This window comes from Columba livia, chromosome 2 (assembly GCF_036013475.1).
Source record: "Columba livia isolate bColLiv1 breed racing homer chromosome 2, bColLiv1.pat.W.v2, whole genome shotgun sequence".
Classification (NCBI taxonomy): Eukaryota; Metazoa; Chordata; class Aves; order Columbiformes; family Columbidae; genus Columba; species Columba livia.
This window is the reverse complement of record NC_088603.1, coordinates 36,644,956-36,670,899: the sequence shown is the minus strand read 5'-3', so window position 1 is coordinate 36,670,899 and position 25,944 is coordinate 36,644,956. Positions and strand designations below refer to the sequence as shown.

At 36.4% G+C, this 25,944-nt stretch overlaps 1 protein-coding gene across 12 annotated transcripts in view; it reads right to left on the bottom strand.

The window, feature by feature from the left end:
• Positions 1-25,944, bottom strand: part of TAX1BP1 (Tax1 binding protein 1) — a 62,734-nt gene that overhangs the window by 31,451 nt on the left and 5,339 nt on the right. For 8 of the 12 annotated variants that reach the window (XM_005513493.4, XM_005513495.4, XM_005513494.4 and 5 more), the window contains exons 3-5: positions 10,878-10,980; positions 7,315-7,502; positions 5,516-5,674 (exon numbers count right to left, since the gene is read on the bottom strand). In XM_005513493.4, the coding sequence (XP_005513550.2) occupies positions 5,516-5,674; positions 7,315-7,502; positions 10,878-10,980 (450 nt within the window). The remainder of the gene's footprint in view (positions 1-5,515; positions 5,675-7,314; positions 7,503-10,877; positions 10,981-25,944) is intronic. The other 4 variants (XM_021280870.2, XM_065051407.1, XM_065051405.1 and 1 more) reach the window with 1 other exon arrangement.

The following is a 25,944-nucleotide window of genomic DNA, read 5'->3' as shown; positions in this document are numbered from 1 at the left end:
AAAGAGTCATTCTCATGAACATGTAATTTGAATTGAAATACAGGCAGGATACCTCTCTAAAACATTTAAGAATCTCTCAGATGAATCTATTATATCATCCAGTCAAATAAATTTCAATTAATCAGTTTTAAAAAATATTCATACACAGAACAGTCACTAAAACAATAAAACAGCATTTTCACAGGATGTTTATAGCGCCCTTGGGTGCTATAACTGCTGGTTACAACCTGAGCAATTCTGAGTGTTTAATTTGTATCTTTAAAACATTATTTACGTGGAGTTTGGTGGGGTTTGTGTGGGGTTTTTACGGTTTTGCTTTCTGGATCGGGGGGTGTTTTTTTGGTTGTTGTTTGTGGTTTTGCTTTTGGGGTAATTGGTGGTTTCTTTGGGGTTCTTTCTGGTTGGCTCATTTTTTGTGGAGTTTGTTCAGTTTGGGGGGTTTTAAGGGGCTTCTTCTGTTTTTTTTTGCTGTTTTTTTATTTGGTTTTTCTAATTATTATTTTGGTTTGGGGTTTTTGTTTGTTTTGGTTTGGTTTTGCATGTTCCTGACCATCACATTTTCACACATGCAGCATGCATAAACAGTATCAACATAGCTTGATTTAAAGAGGCACTGAAAAAACACTTGATTCACTGACTTTCATTCATGCAGCCTGAACTGGGCACTTGTACTGCTGACATGTCCCACTGCACAACAGTATTTTGTCACTATAGTTATAAAATGGCATCAAAAGCCAACTTAAATGAATCCCTGATACCTGAATAAAACTCTCAAATAAATAAAGCTACTGTGGAGGTAGAACCTCTCAGTACAATGTGGATTTAGATAGAAGCCCTATTAAAACTCCCCATCAGACAGATCCATGAGCCCACTTTTTGAAGTTAAATGGTGAAGTAAACTTTCAAAAAGCATGAAAGAACAAGTTTATCAAGTCAGTACATTCACTTCTGCCTCAGTTTATGCCAATGTCATAACAGGAACACTAATCAAATGTTGACAGAATAAAAGCAAGTGATCTGCAAATACGTTGCCTCTAACTCAAGTTAAACATTTACAGAAAGCACTGCCACGGGAGTGAGACTTGTTACCACTGTAACATTAAAGAAATCCTTCAGAAGTACTCTCTTCCCACTAGAGGGAGACAAATGATTTCAAAAGCACCATCCACAAGCTCTGCTCCCTACAGAAGTGTCAAAAACCTGTGTGCACGAAACTGAACAGTTGTCAAGCATCAGAAAAGCGAGGGATGAAAGACTGACACAATGACTACTGCATGTTTCTTTTGTTCAGCACAGTAATATTAACTCTTAAAACAAATGCAAGTGCCCTTTGCCAGATAGCTTAGGCACAGGGTCTTTTGTAAACATTCTTTTTCTATGATGGTGGCAATGACAACCTGAGAAAATGTCTACAGAACCACTAATGTGCTGCATACAAATAAAAATACAGATTTCCTTTTTTTACTTCAATATGACAACACACACACAAAAAAACCCACACTCACACAAACCTATAAAAGATTGAAGCCTTTAGAGACAAGCAATGACTTAGAATGCCGTAACATGCATTAGAAGCTATGTTTCAACAACTCTAATAGCACATTATCTCTTTATGCGTTGAATGCATTTGTTCCTTCCATCTTTGAGAGGTAATGAGATGGCCATCTTGTAAGAAGGCAACAAATGACTGTGTACCTCCTGAACAGTAAGGGCACTGTTAGCAAAACAAAATATGCAGTTATTCGCAAAGTACCACAAATGCAGGAACTCACCTGTTTTTAAAACTCGAGAAATGGGAATCTTTTCACCACTTAAAAATATGCATAGAACCCAATATTCAAACTTTGTGGAACACTGATAGTATTACACCTGAATAGATGGTTTAGTATGCTATGTTCTTAAAAGCCTGATGTACTTTTATCTTGTTTATTCCTAGTATTTTCCCTGAAAAGCCTCTAAGGGACTACTTAAAGCACCCTAACTAGGCAAAAAGCAGAAAGAGAATACAATAGTTCCACTGCCCAGAATTCTATGGGAGTGACTAGGTGGAGAAGAGGGATTAAATAATGAAGAGTGGGAGGGAAACACTAATTGGGATATAGCTGTGACATCGTCTGTCAACAACTATCCTGTCTGTATTAAGAAACCAATGTTTCTCAGACATTTCTCAATGATCCAAACTACCCCTGAGCTATTCGTGAAAACAAAGGACTGATAAAAATCAATACCAAAAGAAGAAAGTAGCCTAAAGGCATATGAATAAAAATGGGATTTTAAGAGAAATGTGTTTTAATAAAACATTTTCATATTATGAACTCAGAGCTTTTCCACCACTAATCTACTTTCTATTCATTACACTGCACCACAGTGAGATGACTTCTAGACTATGACCCCTAACCACACCATCCACATTCTGTTCGATTCAGTTATAAAAGGTTAAAAGGTAGCTTAATAATGTATTTGATCAAAAGACAGAGACATGAGCTCAAATACCCATATTATTTGTTCTGAAGAAACCAGTAAGATTTTTAGAAAAGCGGCAGATTTATGAGTATTTTGTACAAAAGGGTTCATAACTCCAGGGCTCCCTTTTCACAATACAAATAGTAATAAACCAATAACAGTTGCCAGTACATTAACAGCATAAAGAGCTCTGCACTCAATTAGAATCAAGCGCATGTATCTGTACAGGCATATCTAGTTCCTTTGCTCATGCAATTGCCAGGGTTTAAATACGGTACTTTGTACTATTGTGGTTTTTCAGAAGGCTCTTTGGACAAGAGGAAATATCTGTGCACTTCTTGATGGAAGCACTACCAAAAACGAAAAAAAAAGACAAAAAAACAACCACAGCATGTTGTTAATAGATTGTACATGGGCTAAATGTAGCTTAGCTTTATTTTTAACAGAAATAAAGGCTTCTATACTTACAGATTACCCAAACTGCAATGGTAGTGTTTACAGTAGCTACATTTTCTTATATGGGCTATTTTGTTTTATTAATTGTTTTTCTTTAGCCTAATATGATCTGAAGTATATTGAAAGAATTTTCTAATAGAACTCAAAACAGTTAAACTTTCACCTAACTTGAACATTTTAAAAATATACATTTTGAATTAATCAACTCTGCTTTTATCTACTTATGTGACAAAAGCTCATAGCATAACTAAAAGTGCACCTGTATGTGAAAAAGTAGCACTGGGAAGAAAAAAAACAAACACCAAATTACTTAGTTAAAAGAACCTTTCTGTAACTTAAAGGAAAATAAAAAAAAAAGGTCAAACCAAAACAACCTAGCTCATACTCAACAGTGGTGAAGATTCTGCTGATACATAAAACATACATATATTTTTATTACTTAGCATTTCAAGGTTATCACATGTAGTCTTATACAAAAAAACAGCCAAGTTAACACATGGTTTAGGTTTATCTCAAATAACAAGATTCAGATCACATGAAGCTCACTAAATTAGGCAGGGGTTTCTTGGGGGAGTGGTTTTGGAGGGTTTGTTTGGCTGGTTGTTTGGGAAGGGGAATATTTTGGGGGGTTTTTTGGGGGTTTGAAAATAAAACCTAGGTACTGTAATCCTACCAAGTGCTAATTCAACCCTGCTCAGGAATCTTTAAATCAATCCATTAATGCACTGTACAGTGTTTCAGCAAAGATAAGTCATATAAGACCTTGACTCACAGCTGTATTAAGATAATAACAATGTCATTAAGATAATAAAGTTTAGAGGGAAAGCCACACGTATTGTTTATTAAACTTTCAAATGATGAAGACTTAACTTATTGCACCCTTATGCCTGTTTAATTTTCAAGAGTAACACTGGATTTTCATTTGTTTATCTACATAAGCAGAATATAAGATGTTTCAACTCAGCAAATTTTTTCTTTTTTTCTTTTTTTTTTTTTTTTTAAACTAGGGAAAAAAACCATAAAAGATGTAAAATAAGGCAGTGACAAAACTTAAGAGAAAAAATAATTGCATGAGTTAGAAAACTTGTATAGGTGAAGAGTTGCATTAGCCTCAGTTTAAACATCTATTTATAGCTCAGCTAAATGTAAAAGAGAAGTTCTTCACTTGCATCACCACTTCAACAAAATACAAGGCAGAAACAAATAAAAAAAAATAAAAAAAATATCCTGAAATTCAATTCTAATTATTCAGTTCTGGTAACTTAAAGGCAAAAGTATTTTTGATTATAGAAACTCACAGGAAAGTGTGACAAAGTATCAAGACATTTTTGTCCCTATACAGTCTGCCTCTTTGCTGGACAGCCCTCAAAACCCCATTCGACAAATCATTCTAAAATGGCATTGTAAAACTAATGTGGATTAGAACTGGCAATTTACTTTCATACATTTTTTTAAATGAAAACCTCAAATGACAATGAAAGGTAACTATGCAGCTTGTTCAGATTTATCCACCAAGTTTGTGATTCTACAAATCCACAAAATGCATACTTTTAAGTATTTAAATCCTGTCTCATTGATTTAAACTAGTTCTCCTATGTACTTGAAATTAAAATCATTCTTTCATAGGAAAAATCTTTTCCTAAACAAGATCTTAGCCTTTCTTTTTCTCCTCACCCAACATGCTAGTCCATTTCACTATGACTGTTCAAAAGTAAACCACAAAGTTTCAACAGTTTCAAATATCCCTCAACAAATTCCTTTCTATTAAAGGTGTATCATGCAGAACTGTTGACATATACATACTAGTACTTCGAAATAGCCTATTAACTGCTGTCCACAGCTAAATTATATAGGCTTCATTACTTCAAATTTGTCCATGTCACCACCTCCCTCCCACATGTTTTTAATCTTCTCCCAAAAGTTGTTTTTACAAAGAAGCAGCTTAAAAATAGATTAGGTCCAACTTTTTTGTGCCTTTTTAATATTAGATTTCCTCCTTACCATATGTAAAATTTCAAATTAAGCTTGCTTTGTTTTAGGCTCAATTTATATCTTCACTATCAATTAACACTGTAAATTAATTTTCAGGTTTGCACTTATTTTCCCTTCTAAAATCTTCAGGCCTTTGTGAAGCCTTTTAGAGAGGTGACCAGTTACTTCTCATCTTTTCTGTGTCCTGGCAAAAGTATTCTTGGTTGAGTCTTGAGTCTTACTATTTTCATTACTCCGTGTTCTACGCAGTTACTCCTTCGGGGAGTTTTTTGAAAATCCTTCCTCCATTTTAAGTTAACGTAAGCAAACCTTAAACTATCAGCTACTTTCTGTGATGAATACTACAGTTAAGTGTCCAACATCTGGCAACAGTTGTCATCTATTATCTTACCAAGCCTGGTACCAAAAGCCTTAAATATTTTAACCATTTTACGACATAAAAGGAATAGTGGCAGAAGGTTAATAGGAATTGACCTATTCTAGTGTAAATGTCTACCTAACTGCTGAGGGGTTTTGATAGCTGATTTTCACCCAGTTTAACTGGTTCTTGGAAAGGGAGAATTACAGACATTATGAGTCAGCTTTAATCAGTTAAACAACTAACCTTTTGCTCTGTTTGCAGTTGGTCATATCTCTGCTTTTCATGGTTAAGTTCTTTTTCCAGTCTTTCAACTTGATCTCTGAGTTGTGCCGTTTCCTTTTCCAGAACAGAAGTTACCTTTAATAGCTCTTCTTTTTCTTTTATTATTTTTTCAATTTTAAACTGTAAAAACAAAAACATTCTTTTTTGGTAATTTTTCTCCCCTTCATTCCTATCAAGTAAGTGGATAACAAATTACTGCAGTGTTTGAGCAGAAGCACAAAATGTGTGTCCTCTTGCTAGGTTATTTTATAGGTTTCCCCTTATTCCCAAGTTTCTGAAGTTTCACTGCTTTACTGAACAGCACTACATGACCATTAGCACACTTTGCAGTGTCTTTATTTTTACTCAGGTTTCCCCTACTTAAGTGAAGTGCCTTTACTGTTCCGAAGTGACAGCAACCATGGAGGAGCTAATGATGATGATGACAGCTTGGTGAAAAAATGGCTGCCAAGCGCAGGGACAAACACACACTCTAAAAAAAAAAATGTTTGAGTAAATTCACCAAAAAAAATGAACACACATACACACAGAGCACCAAAGTAGGGACTGACACATGAATCATAGTCTTTCAATACTTAAAGGGAACTTGTAAGAAAGATGGGGACAGACTTTTTACTAAGGACAGCAGCAACAGTATAAGGAATCATGGTTTTAAACTACAGGAGGGAAGATTCAGCCTGGACATGAGTAAGACATCTTTTACAATGAGAGTTATAGAATACTGGCGCAGGTTGCCCAGAAAGGTGGTAGATGCCCCATCCCTGGAGACATTCAAGGCCAGGCTGGACAGGGCTCTGAGCAACCTGATCTACTTAAAGATGTCCCTGCTCATTGCAGGGGGGTTGGACTAGATGACCCTGGAAGGTCCCTTCCAACCCAAACTGTTCTATGAACCAAGACAATCAAAAAGGTTTGAAAAATATGTACTATGAGTACATATCTGAAAAGCAAAATATCCCACGTGTATCTCTGTACCAAGTCTCTTACCCTTAAATTTTGAAAATTGCAAATCGTGCATCTGTGTGCCTAGATGCGACTGACAAAAGCATAAAATGTCTGGTGGCAAGGGAAGGAAACTGTACTGAGCAACTTTCCAATAAGCAACACTTAAAATCAAGTTGGTCTGGTTTTGAAGTGTTTTGTGGGTTTTTTTTTGTCTGGGTTTTGGGATTTTTTTTGTTGTTTGGGCTATTTTTTGTTGGAGTTGTGGGTTTTGGAGGGGTTTGGTTGGTTTGGTTTTTTTTTTTTTAACCACATTCATCTAGCAAAGAACATGAGGCACAGAACGCTGCTTCAAATAAAACATGAGCTGTTCTAACATACTTAGGCACATGCAATTATTCAGCTTAGTTTCCAGGGCATTTCACTTGTGCACAAATAAAAATATACTGGTTCCATAATTTTTTTTTTCCTTACAACAAGCACCACTTCACATAAAGGCGATGTTCTCCCCTCCAGTTAGCTGGAGAGCAGGGATGTGAGAAATGGGCAACTATCTACTCTCTTATGGTTTCCCAGTTTATGCTTAGTGCCACACCACACCTGTAATCAGTTTAAAATCTTTATTTATTCAAACATGCAAAGGTTCTAAACTCCAATAAAATACTGGAAAACAGGCAGAAATAAATACATTGCATGTACCTATATAGTTTTTTTCCTTCTGATTTGTTCTTCAATACTATATCCTGTGAGTGTATGCATATATGTACACATAAAAAAATTAATGAGAAGATAACATTTTAAAAATTGTTGAATCAAACCTCAAGAAGTCCAGCTTTTGTGGTCACCACTAACATATCCGAGTTGCCTTCATCTTCCATAGTGAGCAATTCTTCAACAGGGGAAGAGGTACGAAACTGGAAAGGTGTACTTGCTCCACGGATTTCTCCTTTATGAGTCACGTAACAAAACTGGTAAAATTCGCCATCATCATTTGGTAGATAATATCCTATCAAAATAAATTCATATTTGAAGAAACATTCTACACAACCATACGAGTCTCCATCTGGAAACAGATTATCAGATCACGCTTGACTTACTAAACGTCATGCTTGTTACCTCAGTAAGGCACAGATAAATCATCAAAACAGCAGAAAGGAAAAGTCATCTTACTTAGTAACTTTCATTCCCCAACACTTTCTCCTAGCTTTTAATACAAATGTTAGAACAGTGTCAGGGGATAGGTGTTATACATATACCTCACCTTTCATACACTAGATAATAGCTGCTGTTCATACATTTAGGAAACAGAATTATTGGCAATGAGATGTCCTGAAGCTGGATCAGAACCACATTATTATGTAACTGTTATACAATCACAGAACAAAGAATAAGCAATATTTTGGCTTTGGAAGACCTATACAATCAAAACCAACAAACAAACAGAGAATAACATGCAATGACAGGACATCTGTAACTTTACCAGGTTCATTTTTCTTGCACATTTTTGTTGGAATAACCACAATCTGCTTTTGCTATTTTTAAATGCCAAAGCACAGGAATGTTCTGAATGGATGACACAATATCAACAAGCTACAAGTATGGAAGGCAAAGAGCTATGGGGGCGAGGGAGTGTGAAAAAAAGAGCTTATTTTTCAAAATTGAAAAATAATTATTCTGGACTTTGCAAGGTAAGAATAAATCATCTTTCTTGTAGCTATGCAATGCTGCATGCTGCTAGCAAATTATTTCAGAAGTCCTGTGTGACTATTCAAATGAACTATTGCCCTCTAAAGCTTCAACATCAAGCCTCTTACATCAACTCAATTTGTGTGGTAGTATCTGTGGAGGTTAAACAATCATTTCCACAACTAACAAGATTTTTACCTTTATCAGTAAATGCAAGAAAACATGCCTTACACAGTTTAACAGTAAGAAAACAAACTGGTTTAACTCAGAACGCTAAATTCTAGCTAGCTTGAGTATGATACTAGCATAATAAATCCTCACTCAATGTTCAATCCAACAAGTGATGTCACCAATTTCTTTTCATACTTCACCACAATTCAATTTGCTCCCTTTCTAACTTTATCATTAACTTCTATTCACCAGCTTTTATTCTAGATTCCTAGAAGATTTTTCCCAGCACTCTTACCTACTTTTCCTACAAATGGTAAAACATCACGTTGTTATACGGACAGCATTTGTATCAAGCACTTAATGTTTCTATTAGTCTTGTATTTTATTAACTGTAGCTCAGGGAATAGTATCTTAATTTCAGGATTCTGTGCTTTTGGACCTGACTACATTTTTCCTACATGCAGTTCAGTTTACCTGGTTCAATGCTTAATTAACGTGACGCTATGTGGAAACAAATTCATCTGCTTTCCAGCTCCAGCAAGTTTTAATATTAGTTCAGAGAAACTGATTTTAAAACTACTTAAAGTCTTTTTCTCTTGTAGCTAACATGTACTGGAGATAAGAGAGATTCCTGATTATTTTTTTCCAGCACACCTACTCGACCACTTAAAAAAAGCACATTGCACAACATTTAATGTTTATCTGTTAATTAAGCTCCTGTAAGCTTTACTGATCTCATCTCAGCAGCACTAAAACATCTTGCCAAACACAAGTCAGGGACTGTCTGAATGGAGATTAAATCTGGGAGCTCTATAAATGTGGTGGACTGTCAGCATGGAATGTAACAGACAGGACAGCTACCTGGTCTCTTCATGTGTGGTAAAACTTTTAAGTACAAAGGACTGTTAATGGCATGTAGAGTCCTAGGTTTCTAGGTCACTTTTAGTTTCAGTTCAACCCAACTTCATTCATACAGGGAATTTTGGTAATTCTAAACTAAACTAATGTCTTCCTTCCAGTTCCTACAGCACACACTTACTTTTCACAGATTTCAAGGTTATAAAATGGTCAGATCACACGGATATGATAATCAAAAGTACCATAAAAAATGACTTTGAGTAAGAGAAAGAACAGTGAACTCATCCAAGTTATGACTATTTGCAGCTTTAACAAAACAACAAGCTAACACAGTAGTCATTTCAGGACTTCAATTGTTATTTTTCTATATATTTTAAGCAACAAACATGCACAAAGACTAAAAGCCAACTCTAGTAAGTAAAAAAGAACATAAGATGGTACATAAAATTCTGTTAGTAATTAGAAAAACATTAAATAATTTTAATGCACATTTTTGACATTTGTAATGTCCTGTGTCAAGAAGTTCTACATGTTGACTGTGTCACACAAGTATCATCTCTATCTCCGTTTTGAACCTGTCACTTGGCAGCTTACACTGACGGCTCCTACTTGGTTGAATATGAACAATGAATAATCCAGTCATGCCATGGGTAGCTGGTTTTATAGAAATCTATCTCTTCCCGTTATTGCCATTTATCAGGCTGAAAAACCTGGCAGAAAGAGGTTCTGAAGGTCACCTAGTCCAGCTTCCCACTCAAGAGACTGTTGGCAGCACCAGTTTGAGACTACCATGGCTGTGTCTAATCAAGTGTGTGGAATTCCCAGCCTTCCAAATCGGGGATACCTGTTCAAGTGCTGCACTACTCCCTCTTGGCAAAAATGTTCTTCCAAATGTCAGTTGTAAACCTCCCAGGCCACAATCCGTGGTCATAGTCCCTTTTTATATTTAATGAGGAGAATGTGGCTCTGTCATCTTTGTAACTCCATAGCTTTACACAGAAGCTATTTTTTAATTCTGATCTTCCTAGTTACGCTTCGTTCATTTGTGCTACTAGATCTTTTTCGAGACTGGGGAGGGAGAGGATATGATCTCCACACGGTGTTGAAAATGCAGTTATACCATAGATTTGTACAGTGGTGTAACAGCTCCTGTTTTGTTCTTTATTATTTACTTAGAAATTGCAGTAATTTTCATCAATTCCTCACTGTCAAAAGGTCCTCTGCTACTCTGAGAATGCTGAACCATCATCAAATCACCATCTAAATTATTTATTCTTTCACAAGAATTACTTTACATTAAGAATTACATTTAAAGTCCAGAGACTAACAACATAAAGACACAATGCATTAAGAGATGTCAAGATTAAAAAACCCTGCTGACAATTAAACAAAGTAATTTTCTGTATATGAATAGTTTCCAGCAAAGCTTCTCTATCAGTCATGAATATTGTCTATTACTGTGCAAAAGCTTCCTAAGTCACATACAATTCCCTTGACATCTGTAATAAGACTGAACTTCACAGAGTGAGGTGTGGAAAATTCTCCTCCAATTTGTATTTGCAAAAGTCTAGAACTGCTATACAACTCTCAGCATTGTAATGAACAGGTAAGTATTTGAAAAGCTGTTCAGGCTGGAAAATACACGTAAATACTGCTTTATATTCACCTTGAAAAGTCAGCACACAGTTAACAGTTGATCCTTCCACATAATTCTCTGGCATAGGTGACCAAAGAAATGTGTAATAATCTCTTGCAGTACTCCAACCAACCTAAAATAAACCACAACAAAAAAAACAAAGAGAAAACATTAAGCAGAAGAATTTGTTATACACAGTTAAGATATCATGGTCTGGCCTTTACAACATACTGTAATATGCATATTTCTGCTTCAACACACAGTAAAAGGATACTTAACAATGTTTACACATCAGGAATATTTTAACAAGCATGTCAAAGATTTAGCATGAATTTTATTAAGCTTGTTACCTAAGGCAATAAATGGGTCTAATGCAATAAAAGGGTCTATGTAAATTAAAACACCAGACAGTTTTCACTGTACATTACAGTATTTGGTAATTTTTTTTCTACAAAGACACATATTTTTATATTAAAGATATAAAAATATTAATTCTGAAGTTTATAGTATAAGATTTGACAAGGTTGACTATTTTGTGTCCACAATCCAACAGGTTCATCAAAAAACAAAGGAAGAAAGAAAAAATCGCACTCTGTTCTACTGAAAAGCCCAAATTTGACAGGGCTAAACTAGCACTCTTTTGACAACTTCTGCAATAGTGAGGACCAGCATTTCACTGGAATGCTAACTCTTCCTTTCTCCAAGGGAAATAAAACAATCCATGAGAAGCTATCTCAGCGAAGTTGGTACAGACTTCCCACTAAGATAATAATAAACATCTGCTTTCAGATTTTTCATAAGCGTGCAGTTCTGTACAGTAAGAAATGCCAGCCTCTGAAGAAACATATTCCAGCAAGCTTGAAATACATGCATCTGAACTCAAAACTCAAAGCAGCTACTGTAAAGCAATGGATATTAATAATAGGATAACTGTAAAGGAGAAGAACAAATATGTCTGGTTTATTCCACTGACTTTAAAACAAAATACCAAAAACCTTGTCAAAAGCTAGTAGGATTTATCAGTAACTGTCTTGGAAGAGTTAAGAAGAGCAAAATGGACCAACTGTCTACAAAATTCTATCAGGTAAGACTGCATTTCAAGAGGGAGAAGAAAAAGAACAAAACAACACATACCACAAATAACCCAACAACCAAAAAAATATGAAGTTACTGATCCTGCTTTCTATTACTTCACTAGACAAGACTTCTAAAATTAACTTCACACCAAATCCTCCTTTATGAAGGATACATTGCAACAGTATTTTAAAAGCATCAAGAACAGGGAGTTTTTAAAGAGTTGTCAGCTTAAAAAAAGAAGTTTTAGGCAATGAGAACAGCGGAACTGAAAGTAATTCAATAGTAAATATATATATTATATATGTATACAGCTATACATTTCACATATGAAAATTAATAATAGGCACTACTAAAAAAAAATTCCAAAGAGATTATTCCATAGCTGCCCCTTACACTTCTTGACCTAGTATTAAAAGGTGTGGGAAAAGCTGATATTTGGGGGAAAAAAACAACCCCACAACCAACACATAACTGCTGATGTGACCAGGCCTTTTCTTATATTCTTAAAAAAATAAGGATAAACAGCAAAACCAGGTGAAATTTTCATTTTGCTAACTAGTCACTTCTTTAAGGCAACATTCATTAGAGAGAAGCAGTGCAGACTCTTGAGGTATCCAGCAGAACAGAATCACTCACTACATCTTAAGCCTATTCTTAGCCAAATTTTGAAGATTCCTGTGATATCTCCTACCACGGAGATTTTAAAGATGTGAATAAAATGAAATTTCCTAGGGTTGTTATTCCCACATTGTTAAATATCTCAGAAATAACAAGGAAAGCTCCTCCAGTTAATTTGAAGGGGGATTAATGCAATTTTTCCCTTGACAAAAGTTCACAGGGAAAGCATTTTGCAAATTTTCATATTAGCCATATCTTCAAACGCAACTCAGATGTTAATATCCATTTTTTGCTGAACCTGTTTTTACCTCAGAAAAGGGAAGAATATACCATTACTTGTTACCCTGAAATACAGAAAGCAAATAGCTTTTTAAATGTAGTTCTCAATCAGTGAAAAATTCCCATCTTGTTCTCATTAATTTCAGAGGGGAAACTGAATTATGATGTCCAGAACAAATACTGTATGGAACTGATGTAATATTTTCATCCTACTCTCGTTTTCATTTAAAAAAAAAAAAAAAAAAAAAGAAGAAACACAAAAAACACCACTCTGATTCTGATGCTATTTTCCTGAATAAAATAACATCCTTCCTCCTTTGGATAATTAAGACTTTGGAAAATGTAAAGAGAGGGAGTAAAACCCAGCAAATATAAAAACAAAAATGGTCCCTCTAGGAGATCAACTCCTGATTCAATTTTTGTCTGAGATTGTAGCATATTTAATTTTTTTTAGATATCACTTGTTGATCTGTAAATTCAACAATCTATTCTGAAATCAAAAGTCATTTTTATGGATATTTCCCCTGTAACAGTAACCCACACAAAGATTTTTTTTAACGTCATTTAAAACTTGAGTCATACTGATACAAACACAGTAGTTATGTATAGAACAAATAACTCTCCCGGTCTGTTTCTCAGCAGGTGCCATATTTTCAAGTGTGACTCTAAATCTGTGGGTAAATCTCTGTTAAAGAGAAAACTGCGACACATCAAAAGCTAGTGGGCAATACTCTGGGAGTTTTACCCTGCACGTATCTCGTCCAACAACTCCCCCTCTTCACCATCATCCATCAACCTGCATCTCCTCCCAAAGCTCCTCTTCTTACACTCTTATGATCCTGAGAACATTTATTTCTTAATGCGGCACATGCAAGTTATCAGCTGGCATGGGCCACCCAATGGCTCTTTTCACTGCACAGGATTTCACAAGATGAGGGTTTTCCTTGCTACAGGTTGGACACGTCAAAACATGACAATGCAGGGAAGGAAATAAGCATCTCATCTTCCTTGCAGTTGCATACATTTAAAAAGGGGAAGTTTGTGTATTCTGCAGCAAAGCAAATTACTTAGCAGCATTATTCAATGTCTTTCCTACTTAACGATTTTCATTAACTTCTATAGGATTATTTCTCAGATGGCAGAAACAAGGTACAAAAACAAAGTAATGGTAAGTTGAGAAAAAAACAAAAACAAAATTAAGCTTTAGGCCTAGGATCTTAGGAAAAAAAAAAAAAACACAACAGATTTTAATGTAACCTTTATTTTAGTACTTTATGTCTTTCAACAATATTCTCTTTAATAAGCCTAGTACACAGTGGTTCAGAAATACAAAATACTCTGACACAGTCCTCGCCTTCTCAATGGCAACAGATTATACTTTCACAGACTTAAGACTATAAACACACACTGGATGGCTCAGCAATGGTCTAAATGTGACTTTTGACAAAGACATTGCTTTCAGCTCAGAAGGAAACTCAATAGTTGCTTAAAAATTGTGTTAAAACTATATAAAGAAATTTTAAGATTGCGTAAGTGAAAGGAAATAAAAACTGAGATAAACAAAAACTAGCGGCAAAAGCTACAGGGGAAATCATTAAAAAGTGAAAATTATCACAAGGAAGACAGGAATACTTGTCAATGGCCCACAGTGATTTTATATGAAAACCAAAACAAAACACTGTAGCTCTGGAAGCAAAATGAACATCATTCTAATCATCACCAGACATATTAGCTTGGAAAGAATATTTTCTTTTTAATGAAAAGAATTTGAAAAGCTAAACTGTTTCTCTGACTATTGATCAAAGCAACAAATCTTATTACAATTAATATAGATTATCTTCCACATTAATCTCTGGAGGGAGAGAAGAGTCCAGATCCTCCACAAAAACCCATTTTTTGTGAAGACTTTACCCAGACTACACTGCATTGATAGGAGATAAATGGCTATTTAAGGCAGATGTCCACATAAGGCAGTTTTGTTGGGGTTTTTTGTTGTTTCTTTGTTGTTATGGTTTGTTTGTTTGTTTCTTTGGGTTTATTAGTTTGTTTGGTTTTGGTTTGGTTTGTTGTTTTGGTTGGGGTTTTTTTGTAGTTTTTTGTTTGTTTTCATTAAAAAGACCATTACAGCAGCTGGCTCATAAAATTCTGCTTGGAACATACCAAAAAAAAGGCAAGTTGAAGCTTTTCTCATTGACATAAGAATTTGTGCTTTGTGCATCTGCCTGGTAATAGTGCAGAATTCAAGAAATCAGATGATTCAACAAGTAGGTGTTGTTAAATACAGTTAGGATGGGGGTTTCAAACCAAAAGAGGGGAGACTCAGGCAAGAGATGAGGAAGAAATTTTTTTACAATGAGGGTGGTGAAACACGGGAACAGGCTGCTCAGAGAGGTGGCAGATGCCTCATCCCTGGAGACATTCAAGGCCAGGCTGGACAGGGCCCTGAGAAACCTGATCTAGTTGAAGACGTCCCTGCTCAGTGCAGGAGGGTTGGAACAGATGAGCTTTGAAGGTTTGTCCCAACCTGAAATTATTCTATGATTCTATGGAATAGTATCAATCAATAGTGTACACTGGAGAAAAACAGGACACTTTAAAAAACTAAGTGTATTTACTTATCACATATGTAGTTTTAAGAAAATGCATATTGAAGTTACTTAAATGCCACTTTCTGTGAAAGCTAGAGAATTTGAAGGTAGCGATACTTGAGCACAGACTAAAAAGACTTCCCCAGCCAGTATATTTCTTGATGTCATACACGGAAAACTCAAAGGTTAAGTTTTATTTAGTTAAAAGTAGATAAATTAATCTTAGTCTTTCATCTTCAGAAATATGTTCTCCACAGAACCATGTTCAAGAAGCAAATAAAGGTTATCCTGCCACCTCACAAAGCCTTTTATAGCTGACACTCCAGTTCTTGGGGTAACAGGGTGCATTTGAGTTCACTGTACTTGCACTGACACAGGAACATAGAATCTACTCTGTAAAAAAAAAAAAATTCAATCCTAAATCTATTTTGATTATTCATATCTCCAAATTTATCTATGCAAGAGTCTCCAGGTAAATCCCAGAACAGTAACAGAGTAGAAGAAAAAATTCAAATGAAAACAAGAATTGGAAATTACTCAAACAAGCAGAAGAGAAGAAATTCTCCGATATTTGAGAAGCCTTCAACGTGAAAAGAGAAACAGGCAGGGCCGCTTCTTTAGTTTGTGTCTAGACTCTCTCTAGCACTCTACTAGAACATGAATGCATGTTAAAAAGTAAAAGCAGAAGCTATTTAAATGCTCCTTAGAATTTTTATCACAAATGTGTGTCTACTAGTCTTTTCTTTTTCACATTATTCAAAGCCTCGTTGCCTCAAAGTTTAAAACAAGCAAACAAAACCCTAACAATTTTACATCAAAGCATAAAATAATAAGTGGTTAAGTATTTCATTTACTGATATCTTGCAGTATTATTTCTATTTAAAAAAAAAAAAAAAAACACAAAACAAACAGCACTGGCAGAACACATGAGAAAACAAGGGCAAATTGCAAAGTCTTATCAGAGAAAAATCTTCAGGTCTGCAAGAACAAGAGTTTGACCATTTCAACTGGTGAAACAGCTGATATGACCAACAGCGACCATCTGCGTTCCTGAAAACGTTACAGGAAACACACAGATGCTTGTAAGAAACAATCAAAAATTTCATTTCTGTCTTTGAACTTCAGTAACAATGAAAAAGAATAGTCATTGAGAGGAAATTATATTATAAAAATATTTCAAGTCAAGTCTTCAATTACATAGTTTCATTTTTTGTTTCCTTCATTTGCTGATCAAGTTCTAAAAATTTATGATCTAACTACTCAAGCTGCAAGCATATTTATTTACATTAATAATTAGAGCTTAAAAGCTATTAAAAAAACTGGAAATAAAAGGAAAGATGTGGAAATCCACGCTTAACTCCTGTTTGGGCCTCATGTGAAGTTACAGTCTTGTGTTGCAATGAAACATATATTCTGATGCACTAAAATGTGAAACAGAGATTTAAAAGAAAAACAACTCACTTTCATTAGAGTGCTAACTAAAATGTGGCATATAAACAAGCCAGATACAAATACTTTCATAATATGCTTTTTCCTTTTCAATTTATACTGTTAACTGCAAGAGCATTTTATTAAAAAAAATACTAAAAAAATTAGAGTAAGACTTTGAAAGTGAAAGTAACTCAAATGAAACAGTATCTGAATCAAAACAACTACAGGCTTTGTTGATGTACAAAAACTCAGTTGGAATTCCTTTAATGAAAATAATTTCACATACCAATTTCGAAAAAAAAAAAAAACAAAACACACACAAAACAAAACACACACACAAAAAAAAACACCCCTTGTCAACTACTAACACAAAACCAAGTTCCAACCAAAGTGCTACAGCTGAAACAAATGTGCACTACTACTTTCTACCATCAGAAATCTTAAATAAATGAGAAATTTCAATGGGACACACTGCAAAACTTTCTGTGCACCAGGAGTACAAGAGGGACATTTTACTAGTCTAATTAAAACACTTGGCATTGGTAATAGCAGACATTACAATATCCATATTCAAGCACGCAAACATTACAAATTACACAAGAACTCCAGCACAAAACCTCCCGAAGTTCAGAGAATGAAAAAGGAGAATGACCTGTCGAACTACACAGAAGACTAATTGTGAACTCTGGATGCAAGTTCATCATCATATGCATTGACTGGTTGTGCTGACACCATCACTTTTTAAGGAATTCACTGAAAACTCTGAAAAAATTTTGCTTATAGTTAAAACCTAAAAAAATATTAACGTCTTTATCTCTTAGACAACAGAATAAATTAGACTTACATGATGCAACTGCCCTAAACCCGTAGGAAAAAAAAATAATCCATGTTATAACCAGAATTATTAATAGAAATAACATCTCTTCTAACCTCCTATTTAACACATTTTTCTATCTTCTCCGTTTCTCTACATTTAATACTCACAAACTCCAGTCAGAAACCCATTTTGAAATTAGAAAGCTGTGCATAAATTCCAACACACTTGCTTTCCACAGGTTAAGAGATTAATAATTCAGAAACTGAATCCTACTTTTACCTTCTCAACCCATTTTTAAACCAAAAACATATGACTGAACATTTCATCTCCTACACGTCATATCCAGATGAAGTTATTACGTACAAACTGCGTTGCTCACACAATCCATACTTTATTTAATTCACTCTCCATAAAATGAAAAACTTTAATAGGCCACCACAGAGTAATCCATTCACTATATTCTTATTTCCCACTTTCGAGCAAAAAGGCTTATTTCAACTTAGGACACCATAAAATACTTTTCAGTTATATAAATAAACTCTGAAGTTGCAATAGAAATGCTGAAGTCTGGTAAAGGTGAAGATGTCAAACACCAAGTACTTCGCCATTCGGCTGGACAAGAACGGACAAGTCAACTGTTTGCAATACTCATACCAGACAGACTTTCCTTCTACTAATAAATAGATATGTAGTCATTGTGAAAGTTTTTTCACAGAATCGACTGGGTTGGAAGAGACCTCAGAGATCATCGAGTCCAACCCTTGGTCCAACTCTAGTCCGTTTACTAGATCATGGCACTAAGTGCCATGTCCAATCTCAGTTTAAAAACCTCCAGGGACGGCGAGTCCACTACCTCCCTGGGCAGGCCATTCCAATGCCTGATCACTCTCTCTGTAAAGAATTTCTTTCTAATATCCAGCCTTTTCTTCTTCTATGTCACCTCACACATACACCCTTTCTTACTGAAATACCAGAGCACAATTAGCTTCCCCACATTTGCATTTCACCAACAGTCCATTTCCACAAAATAGTTAAAATTAGCTGCCTAGAAAAATAAATGGAGGGGCAAGTGGGAGAGCACAATTTGTGTGCCTGTCTGTATACCAGTCAATGACTTACCCAATATATTACTGAGGAAAAATAATAACCGTTTTATTTTACTGTACCTCCTTTAAGTTTCATGGGATTCATCTTGCAAGAATGTAGGCTTTTCTAAGATGAAAGCTCTGCCTGACAACTGCACAGTATTTGTAGTGTAAAAAATATTTCAGACTTCATTTTTCACTTCTTGAGTTTCAGATGAACATGGAAAATACACACTCTTCTGTTTTTCTATTTTGTTCAATTTCTTTCCTTTTATAATGCCTTGGTAAAGTCAGCTCAATCTTGAGAGACAGTGTTTTAAAGAAACACTACAGTAATGGAAGGTCACTTGACATTTTTTTCCCTGGCCTCAGAAAGCTGGTACGAATCTTCATCCTCTGGTGGATGCAGAGGGAGCCATAGTGACAGATGAGGGAAAGACTGAGGCTCTAAATGCCTTCCTTGCCTCAGTCTTTAATAGTAAGACCAGTCATGCTCCAGGTACACAGCCTGCTCAGCTGGAACACAGAGAGCAAAAAAAGGCCCCAAGGGGAAACGGTTAGTGACCCGCTACACCATTTAGACATGCACAAATCTATGGGGCCATTCAGGATCTGGTACTGAGGGAGCTGGTAGAGATGCTCACCATGCCACTTTCTATCATTTCTGAGCAGTTCTGGCTAACCAGGGAGGTCTCAGTTGACTGGAAGTTGGCAAATGTGACACCCGTCTACAAGAAGGGCTGGAAGGAGGGTCTGGGGAACTACAGGCCTGTCGTTCTGACCTTGGTGCCAGGGAAGGTCATCCTGATCAATAGGATCATCCTGAGTGCCATCACATAGTAGATACAGAACAACCAAGTGATCAGGCCCAGTCAGCATGGGTTTATGAAAAACAGTCCTGTTTGGCCAACCTGATCTCCTCCTACGACAAGGTGACCGGCTTCATGGATGAGGGAAAGGCTGTGGATGGTTTGTATTTAGACTTCAGTAAAGCCTTTGACACTCTTTCCCGCAGCATTCTCCTGGAGAAGCTGGCAGCTCATGGCCTGGATGGATGTACTCTTCGCTAGATAAAGAACTGGCTGGATGGTTGGGCCCAAACAGTTGCGATGAATGGAGTTAAATCCAGTCACCAGTTGGTCACTAGTGGTGTTCCCCAGGCCTTGGTATTGGGGCCAGTTCTGTTTAATCTCTTTATCAATGATCTGGACAAAGGGATTAAGTGCACCCTCAATAAGTCTGCAGATGACACCAGGCTCAGTGGGAATGTTGATCTGCTTGAGGGTAAGAAGGCTATTCAGAAGGATCTGGACCAGCTGGATTGATGGGCTGAATCCAATTGTATGAGGTTCAATAAGGCCAAGTACCGGGTCCTGCACTTGGGTCACAGCAATCCCAGGCAGCACTACAGGCTTGGGGAAGAGTGGCTGGAAAGCTGCCTGGCAGAGAGGGATCTGGGGGTGTCAGTCAACAGCAACCTGAATGTGAGCCAGCAGTGTGCCCATGTGGCCAAGAAGGCCAAAAGCTTGCTGGTGTGCATCAAGAACAGTGTGGCCAGCAAGACCAGGGAAGTGATTGTGCCACTGTACTTGGCACTGGTGAGGCCCCACCTTGAATCCTACGTTCAGTTTTGGGCCCCTCACTACAAGAAAGACACTGAGGTGCTGGAGAGAGTTGAGAGGAGGGCAATAAAGCTGGTGAGGGCCTGGAGCACAAGTCTGATGAGGAGCAGCTGAGGGAACTGGGGCTGTTTAGCCTGGAGAAAAGGAGGCCCAGGGGAGAACTTATCACTGTCTACAACTACCTGAAAGGAGGTTGTACCATGGAGGATGTCAGTCTTTTTTCCCAAGTAGCAAATGATAGGACAAGAGGAAATGGCCCCAAGTTGTGCCAGGGGAGGTTTAGATTGGATATTAGGAAAAATTTCTTCACCAAAAGGGTTGTCAGGCATTGGAACAGGCTGCCCAGGGAAGAGGTTGAGTCACCATCCCTAGAGGGTGTTTAAAAGACCTGTAGATGAGGTTTTCAGGGACATGGTTTAGTGCCTGAGTTAGGTTAATGGTTGGACTCTATGATCCTGAGGGTCTCTTCCAACCAAAATGACTCTATGACTCTGCTGCATGAAGAGTGCCTTACCTACCTATACAACATATGTACTAACACCAGCAGACCCAGGAAAAACTTGTTCAGGTGAAACAACTTCAGCCTAACTAATGCACCTTTATTGCAAGTACCTAATATGACCAAAAAAAAAAAAAAAAAAAAAAAAAAGGGAAATTCCACATACCCGGCCGCAATGACACAGCAAATAAACCCACAAAATGCTTCAAGAGTTAATTTTATGCCTTTTTTTTTTTTTTTTAATTCAGAAGGTAAACTACATAGTTCAGAAAGTAATTTGGCCAAGTACCCCAAGTACTGCAAGAAAACTGTAAACCACCTCTGAATGAAGCAAAATTACAGGCAGTAGATAAGGTTTTGGACATACATTATACAGTATAATTATTACTGACAACAGTTAAGTTGGCAGCCTTGACACATTTAACAAAGTAAGAAACAGTTATTTTGACCCAAACCAGAGAAAACACAAGTGTTACGGAAGATGCACTTGGACCCAGTTTCCTAGGATGTGGCTTTTCCACAGCAGGCTTGGTCAGTGCCACAACACTGAGTTCAATAAACTTTAAAGTCACAGCACTGCTAGCACTACTGTAGCCTGTAACAGTCTACAAAATGCAGCTACAGGTAACAAGTTCTTCAAAGCCAATTAACAGATGGAAAAATTAAAATATTCAGGGGCAGAAACATTGTTATAGGGCAAGATTACTGATAGTTCACTGTTAACACTGACATGTCACTGATGTGATATACTTCAAAACATGTTTGTCATCAAATAATGATATCTATATACCAATTCTGAAAGAATAAAACTGTACAAAAAACTCCAGAACACAGACATGAGGAAAAATATTTATTAAAGTAGTAAGTCCACTTTAGTAACATCGAGACACAGACACTTCAAATTTTAGTATGTCTGTGATCACCTTACACCACATGCAACTTTGACTTACCTAAGTCTAAGCCATTTAAGACTTCACTTCAGACATGACCTCACTGCTCACACCAAGATAAAATTTGTTACACAGCAGGAGCCCTAAAGCTGAAACTCTTTGGGATAGGTGACAGCTGCAAGGTACTCTAGACTCTTTATGAAAGGTTGTAATCCTGTTATGCTCTCTCATGCCCAGACCTGAAGAAGTCTATCTCTGCTGAATGTTACAAACACGTACAGGCAATCTTTTAACTTGGACTATTGAGAACATATGGGACTTGCTGCAGTATCAAGGTACTATCAGGATCTTAATCTATTATCATCTCTCATGGGTTGTATTTCTAGCCCATAGTTCAGAGGAATATGTCAAAATGACACTGACAGAGTGCCTAGACCATAGGATCAACTTTCACTCTTATTAGGCATAAATCAAAATAAATATAGAAACAATATGAACATATGAACTCTCTAGAAGAAAACCCAGTACATATGTAAATGACTGTGCAAGAAACATTCTGACAGATCAAAGAGTAACAAAGATACTGTTTCCTTTAAGACATAAGCATGAAAATGTATTTAAAAAGGGTGGGTGGGGTTTAAGTGAAATATTCATTTACTATCACATTTAATGAAAACTACGAATTAGCACAATCTTTTACGTCAAAATTGTTACCAGCTACTGACCACTTTGTTATGCCAGTTCTGGGAAAAAAAAAAGGAAAAAAGGGAAAAAAAGTAAATGTAAATACAGGTACTGCACTGATGCACCAACAGTAGCTCAGATGTGACATCCCAAATATTGAGTACCCTTTCACAGCAAGCAGACACTTCTCCTGTTCAAATAAGTTACCAAGATCTTCCCAATGCTGGTTATGCAGCTTCTCCCATATGTTAAGCTACCAGGGTGTCCGATCACCATTTCTAAGTTTTGTATATTAAAAATGTGGACATTGAGAAAGAAAACAGAAAACTTTTGATGGAACAGCTGATTAATGACACAGCAAGACCAAAGTGATTAGTTTAACATATGTAAGATTACCTGCTGATACTGCAGATATTTCCAGCACGCTGGCCTCAGCAAAATTAAGTTTTCAGAAACCCAAGAAGTATTATGATATAACCCTCAAACACCCACACCTTTTAGGCTACTCTCTTGAAGTAATATCTTTATTATGCCCATAACATTCTTTCCTGTGCCTTTGAGACATATATTAAACCTGCCTCCCTTGTATACTGAACATCTGTCAGACCTACTTGCAAGCATATGCCATAGACAGAGGGGTAAGCAGTTCTTCTTAAAACTAAGCAGGTTTTTCAAACACTTCCACAAGTCTGGACATTGTGCATTAATAATGCAAAAAAGATATGTGGCCACATGATTATTTCACTTTATTGTGAAATAAAGTCAGAAGATACAGACTTCCCCATCCAGAGATTAGGGCCACCTACCAGACAGACCATTTCTGTAACCAGATGTATTCCACATATTAATTATATTTCCTCATTTCAAAGGTTTAGATTTGGATTACCATAAGTGCCTCTTCATATTTCAATAAATTGGAGAGAAATAGAAAAGAATAAAAAAGGGAACACTGGTCTTGGAACCTTCTGGGAGTACAGATTTCCTATGAAATCTATCAAGAATGATAAGCCTTCTCCCCTTTGACTCCTCAATAGGAACCATCAGGTTCCTCTGCACAGAAAAAACTGCATGAGGAGGGACTCAGGCTAAGGATGCCCATGCCAACTCCTAGAACAACACTGATCTGTAAAACTGTCTTTTCTTCTCCTGGTAACAAGCAAGGACATAACTGATCAAGATCTTTTGGCACTTCATTACAGGTGACCCTCCAGGATGTCATGAAAGCACAAAGGAATAGCAGCAATGAGAGACAACAGTCTTCAAGACTGAGTAAAAACCTGTTTAAGCCTCCTGTAGTGGACAGGGAAGACAGCTGAATATATACAAAAGTAATAAAAATGCTGCATATTCAGAACTTCTGCTCTGAAGGGTTAACATCATCTTCATTATTGTACTTCCCAGCCCCTCCAAGTTTTTGTCAAATGTCCAATCCCAAAAGTAGTGTATACCTTTAGATAACCAATTTTCTTACAAACTAGGTGTATCTGAAATAATTCTCCTACATGCAATATTACCCCTTCAGTTTACGAAAGTTTACCTTTTCAGTTTATTCAGTTTGCATTTTTATAAACAATGGAGAATTATTTTCTTGGGAACAGGTTTAAACATACTACAACCAACATGAAGTGGCTTGCCCTCAGCATTACGAAAGTTCAGTATTAAGCAACTTTAATTATGCTGGGAACAACAAAAAACACTTCACCTATAGCATATACAGAGATGTTGGTAAAATCTGTTAAATTTTAGAAGAACTGATACGTGTTTGCTGATTTGTTTAATTCTTTGTCATAATGCCGTATGCCACAAATCCTTAGCTCAGGTCAGAAGTCCTAAACCTTTTCTACCTCCCAAGAAGACCTTTTTGATGCCTCTGATGGAGAGCAGGGAGGTAGTACTTTATCTTGCCTCGGTTCCTTATTTTAAGTTGCTTTGTAAAATATCCTTTAGAGAAGATATCTGTAAATAAACAACCATCAACATGAAGGAACCTGCTGTGGTACATTTTATTGAAGCCATTATCTTTCCATAGTACAAAATCAAAGCCAATACTCAAGCGATGAAAGTGAAATACTCAGTAGATGCAGAAAACCAGAAACATTCCTAGTGAGGGGAGAAAAATGCTCAAGCATTAAGTCTAGCAAGTGAAAAAGAATTAATATGAGGTGGAAAAGACTGATATAATGAAGGGCAAAATTAAGTTCTGTAATAAATACATAAATGAATAAATAACCATAATAACGACAAGTGGAAAGAAACTCTTAGAAGCAGTTTATAGCTCGGTAGGAGGATTCCATTTCTAACACTGTTTCCTGTAAGCTCTACAACATTAGAGGCAACTACAACAACCACAAATGAAAATGTACATGGAATAAAAAGAGTCTATTAGACAAGTAGTGTATACTATGGAAATATTTTAAATTTAAATATTTTAAAACTGACAAGCTAGAAATTAAGAGTATATGAAATCAAGTTTTGCTTCTGAAACTATTAACTCCATTTCAATTTAAAAGTGAAACAAACTGACAAACCAAACCCTTAAAAGCTGTTCTTCAGAACAGAACTCTAAAAGGATTTGAAAAAGAAGCTTCAACTGTCATTCCACATTAAGCAGCCAGGCCAATAAAGTAGGCGTAGCCCTTCTCCCACACTCCTCCTTAGTCCACTTGTTTCCATCACAATAATGCCAGTAGAGTTGCTCATTGCATCACACAGTAATCAAGCTGACAAACCAACCAGTTGTGAAACAAGCTGGTAAAATCTGGGGCAGGAGGGACTGTATTTTCCTGGCAGATCACTTCCCCGATCCATTTCCCTGTGCAGCTGCACAAACTGCCAGACTAGCAGAACAGGATAGAAATAACCAATATCTACTCAAGACAACACAGCTGCTGAAGAAATGTTTTTGGACTTGTGACCTAAATGAAAACCATTCACTTAAAAAGGCACCTACAGATTTTGTTCAGTTCAATAAAAAAATTCTTAGCTAAGCAGTTCAGCAAACACAGGACAGAAAACAGCTAAAGCCACTGCCCCCTAAAATGTTACAAAAGTCAACATTAGAATCAAAAACAGCACAATGTTCACACTGAAGAAAAAAAAACATGCTTATTTTCTATACTAATCTGAAATTACCTCTTGTTTTTTTTTTGGTTGGAGGTTTTTTTGTTTTTAAACTAGGTGACTCTTCCCTGTCTCCAGTATTTATTACAACACTACTAACTTTCTGGGCAATTCCAGGCAAAGGTTAAATGACAACAGCTTATACAGGTTTGTTTTCTAAGGAATTTATTCACCTCGGAAAGACAAGGTGGACGTCTATTCCCCCTGCGTGAGCAGTCACTGAATTGATGCTTTGAGTTCCCTCCCTCAATTTCCTTGCATACTAGGCCAATACAGAAGGTCATTATAATTACTGTTCTCATAATTAGCCAAGATTTGGGGTTTTTTTCCTTAAATACTGAAAACCACTTTACTCAACATGCATTACATTCTTCATATCCTTCTTAT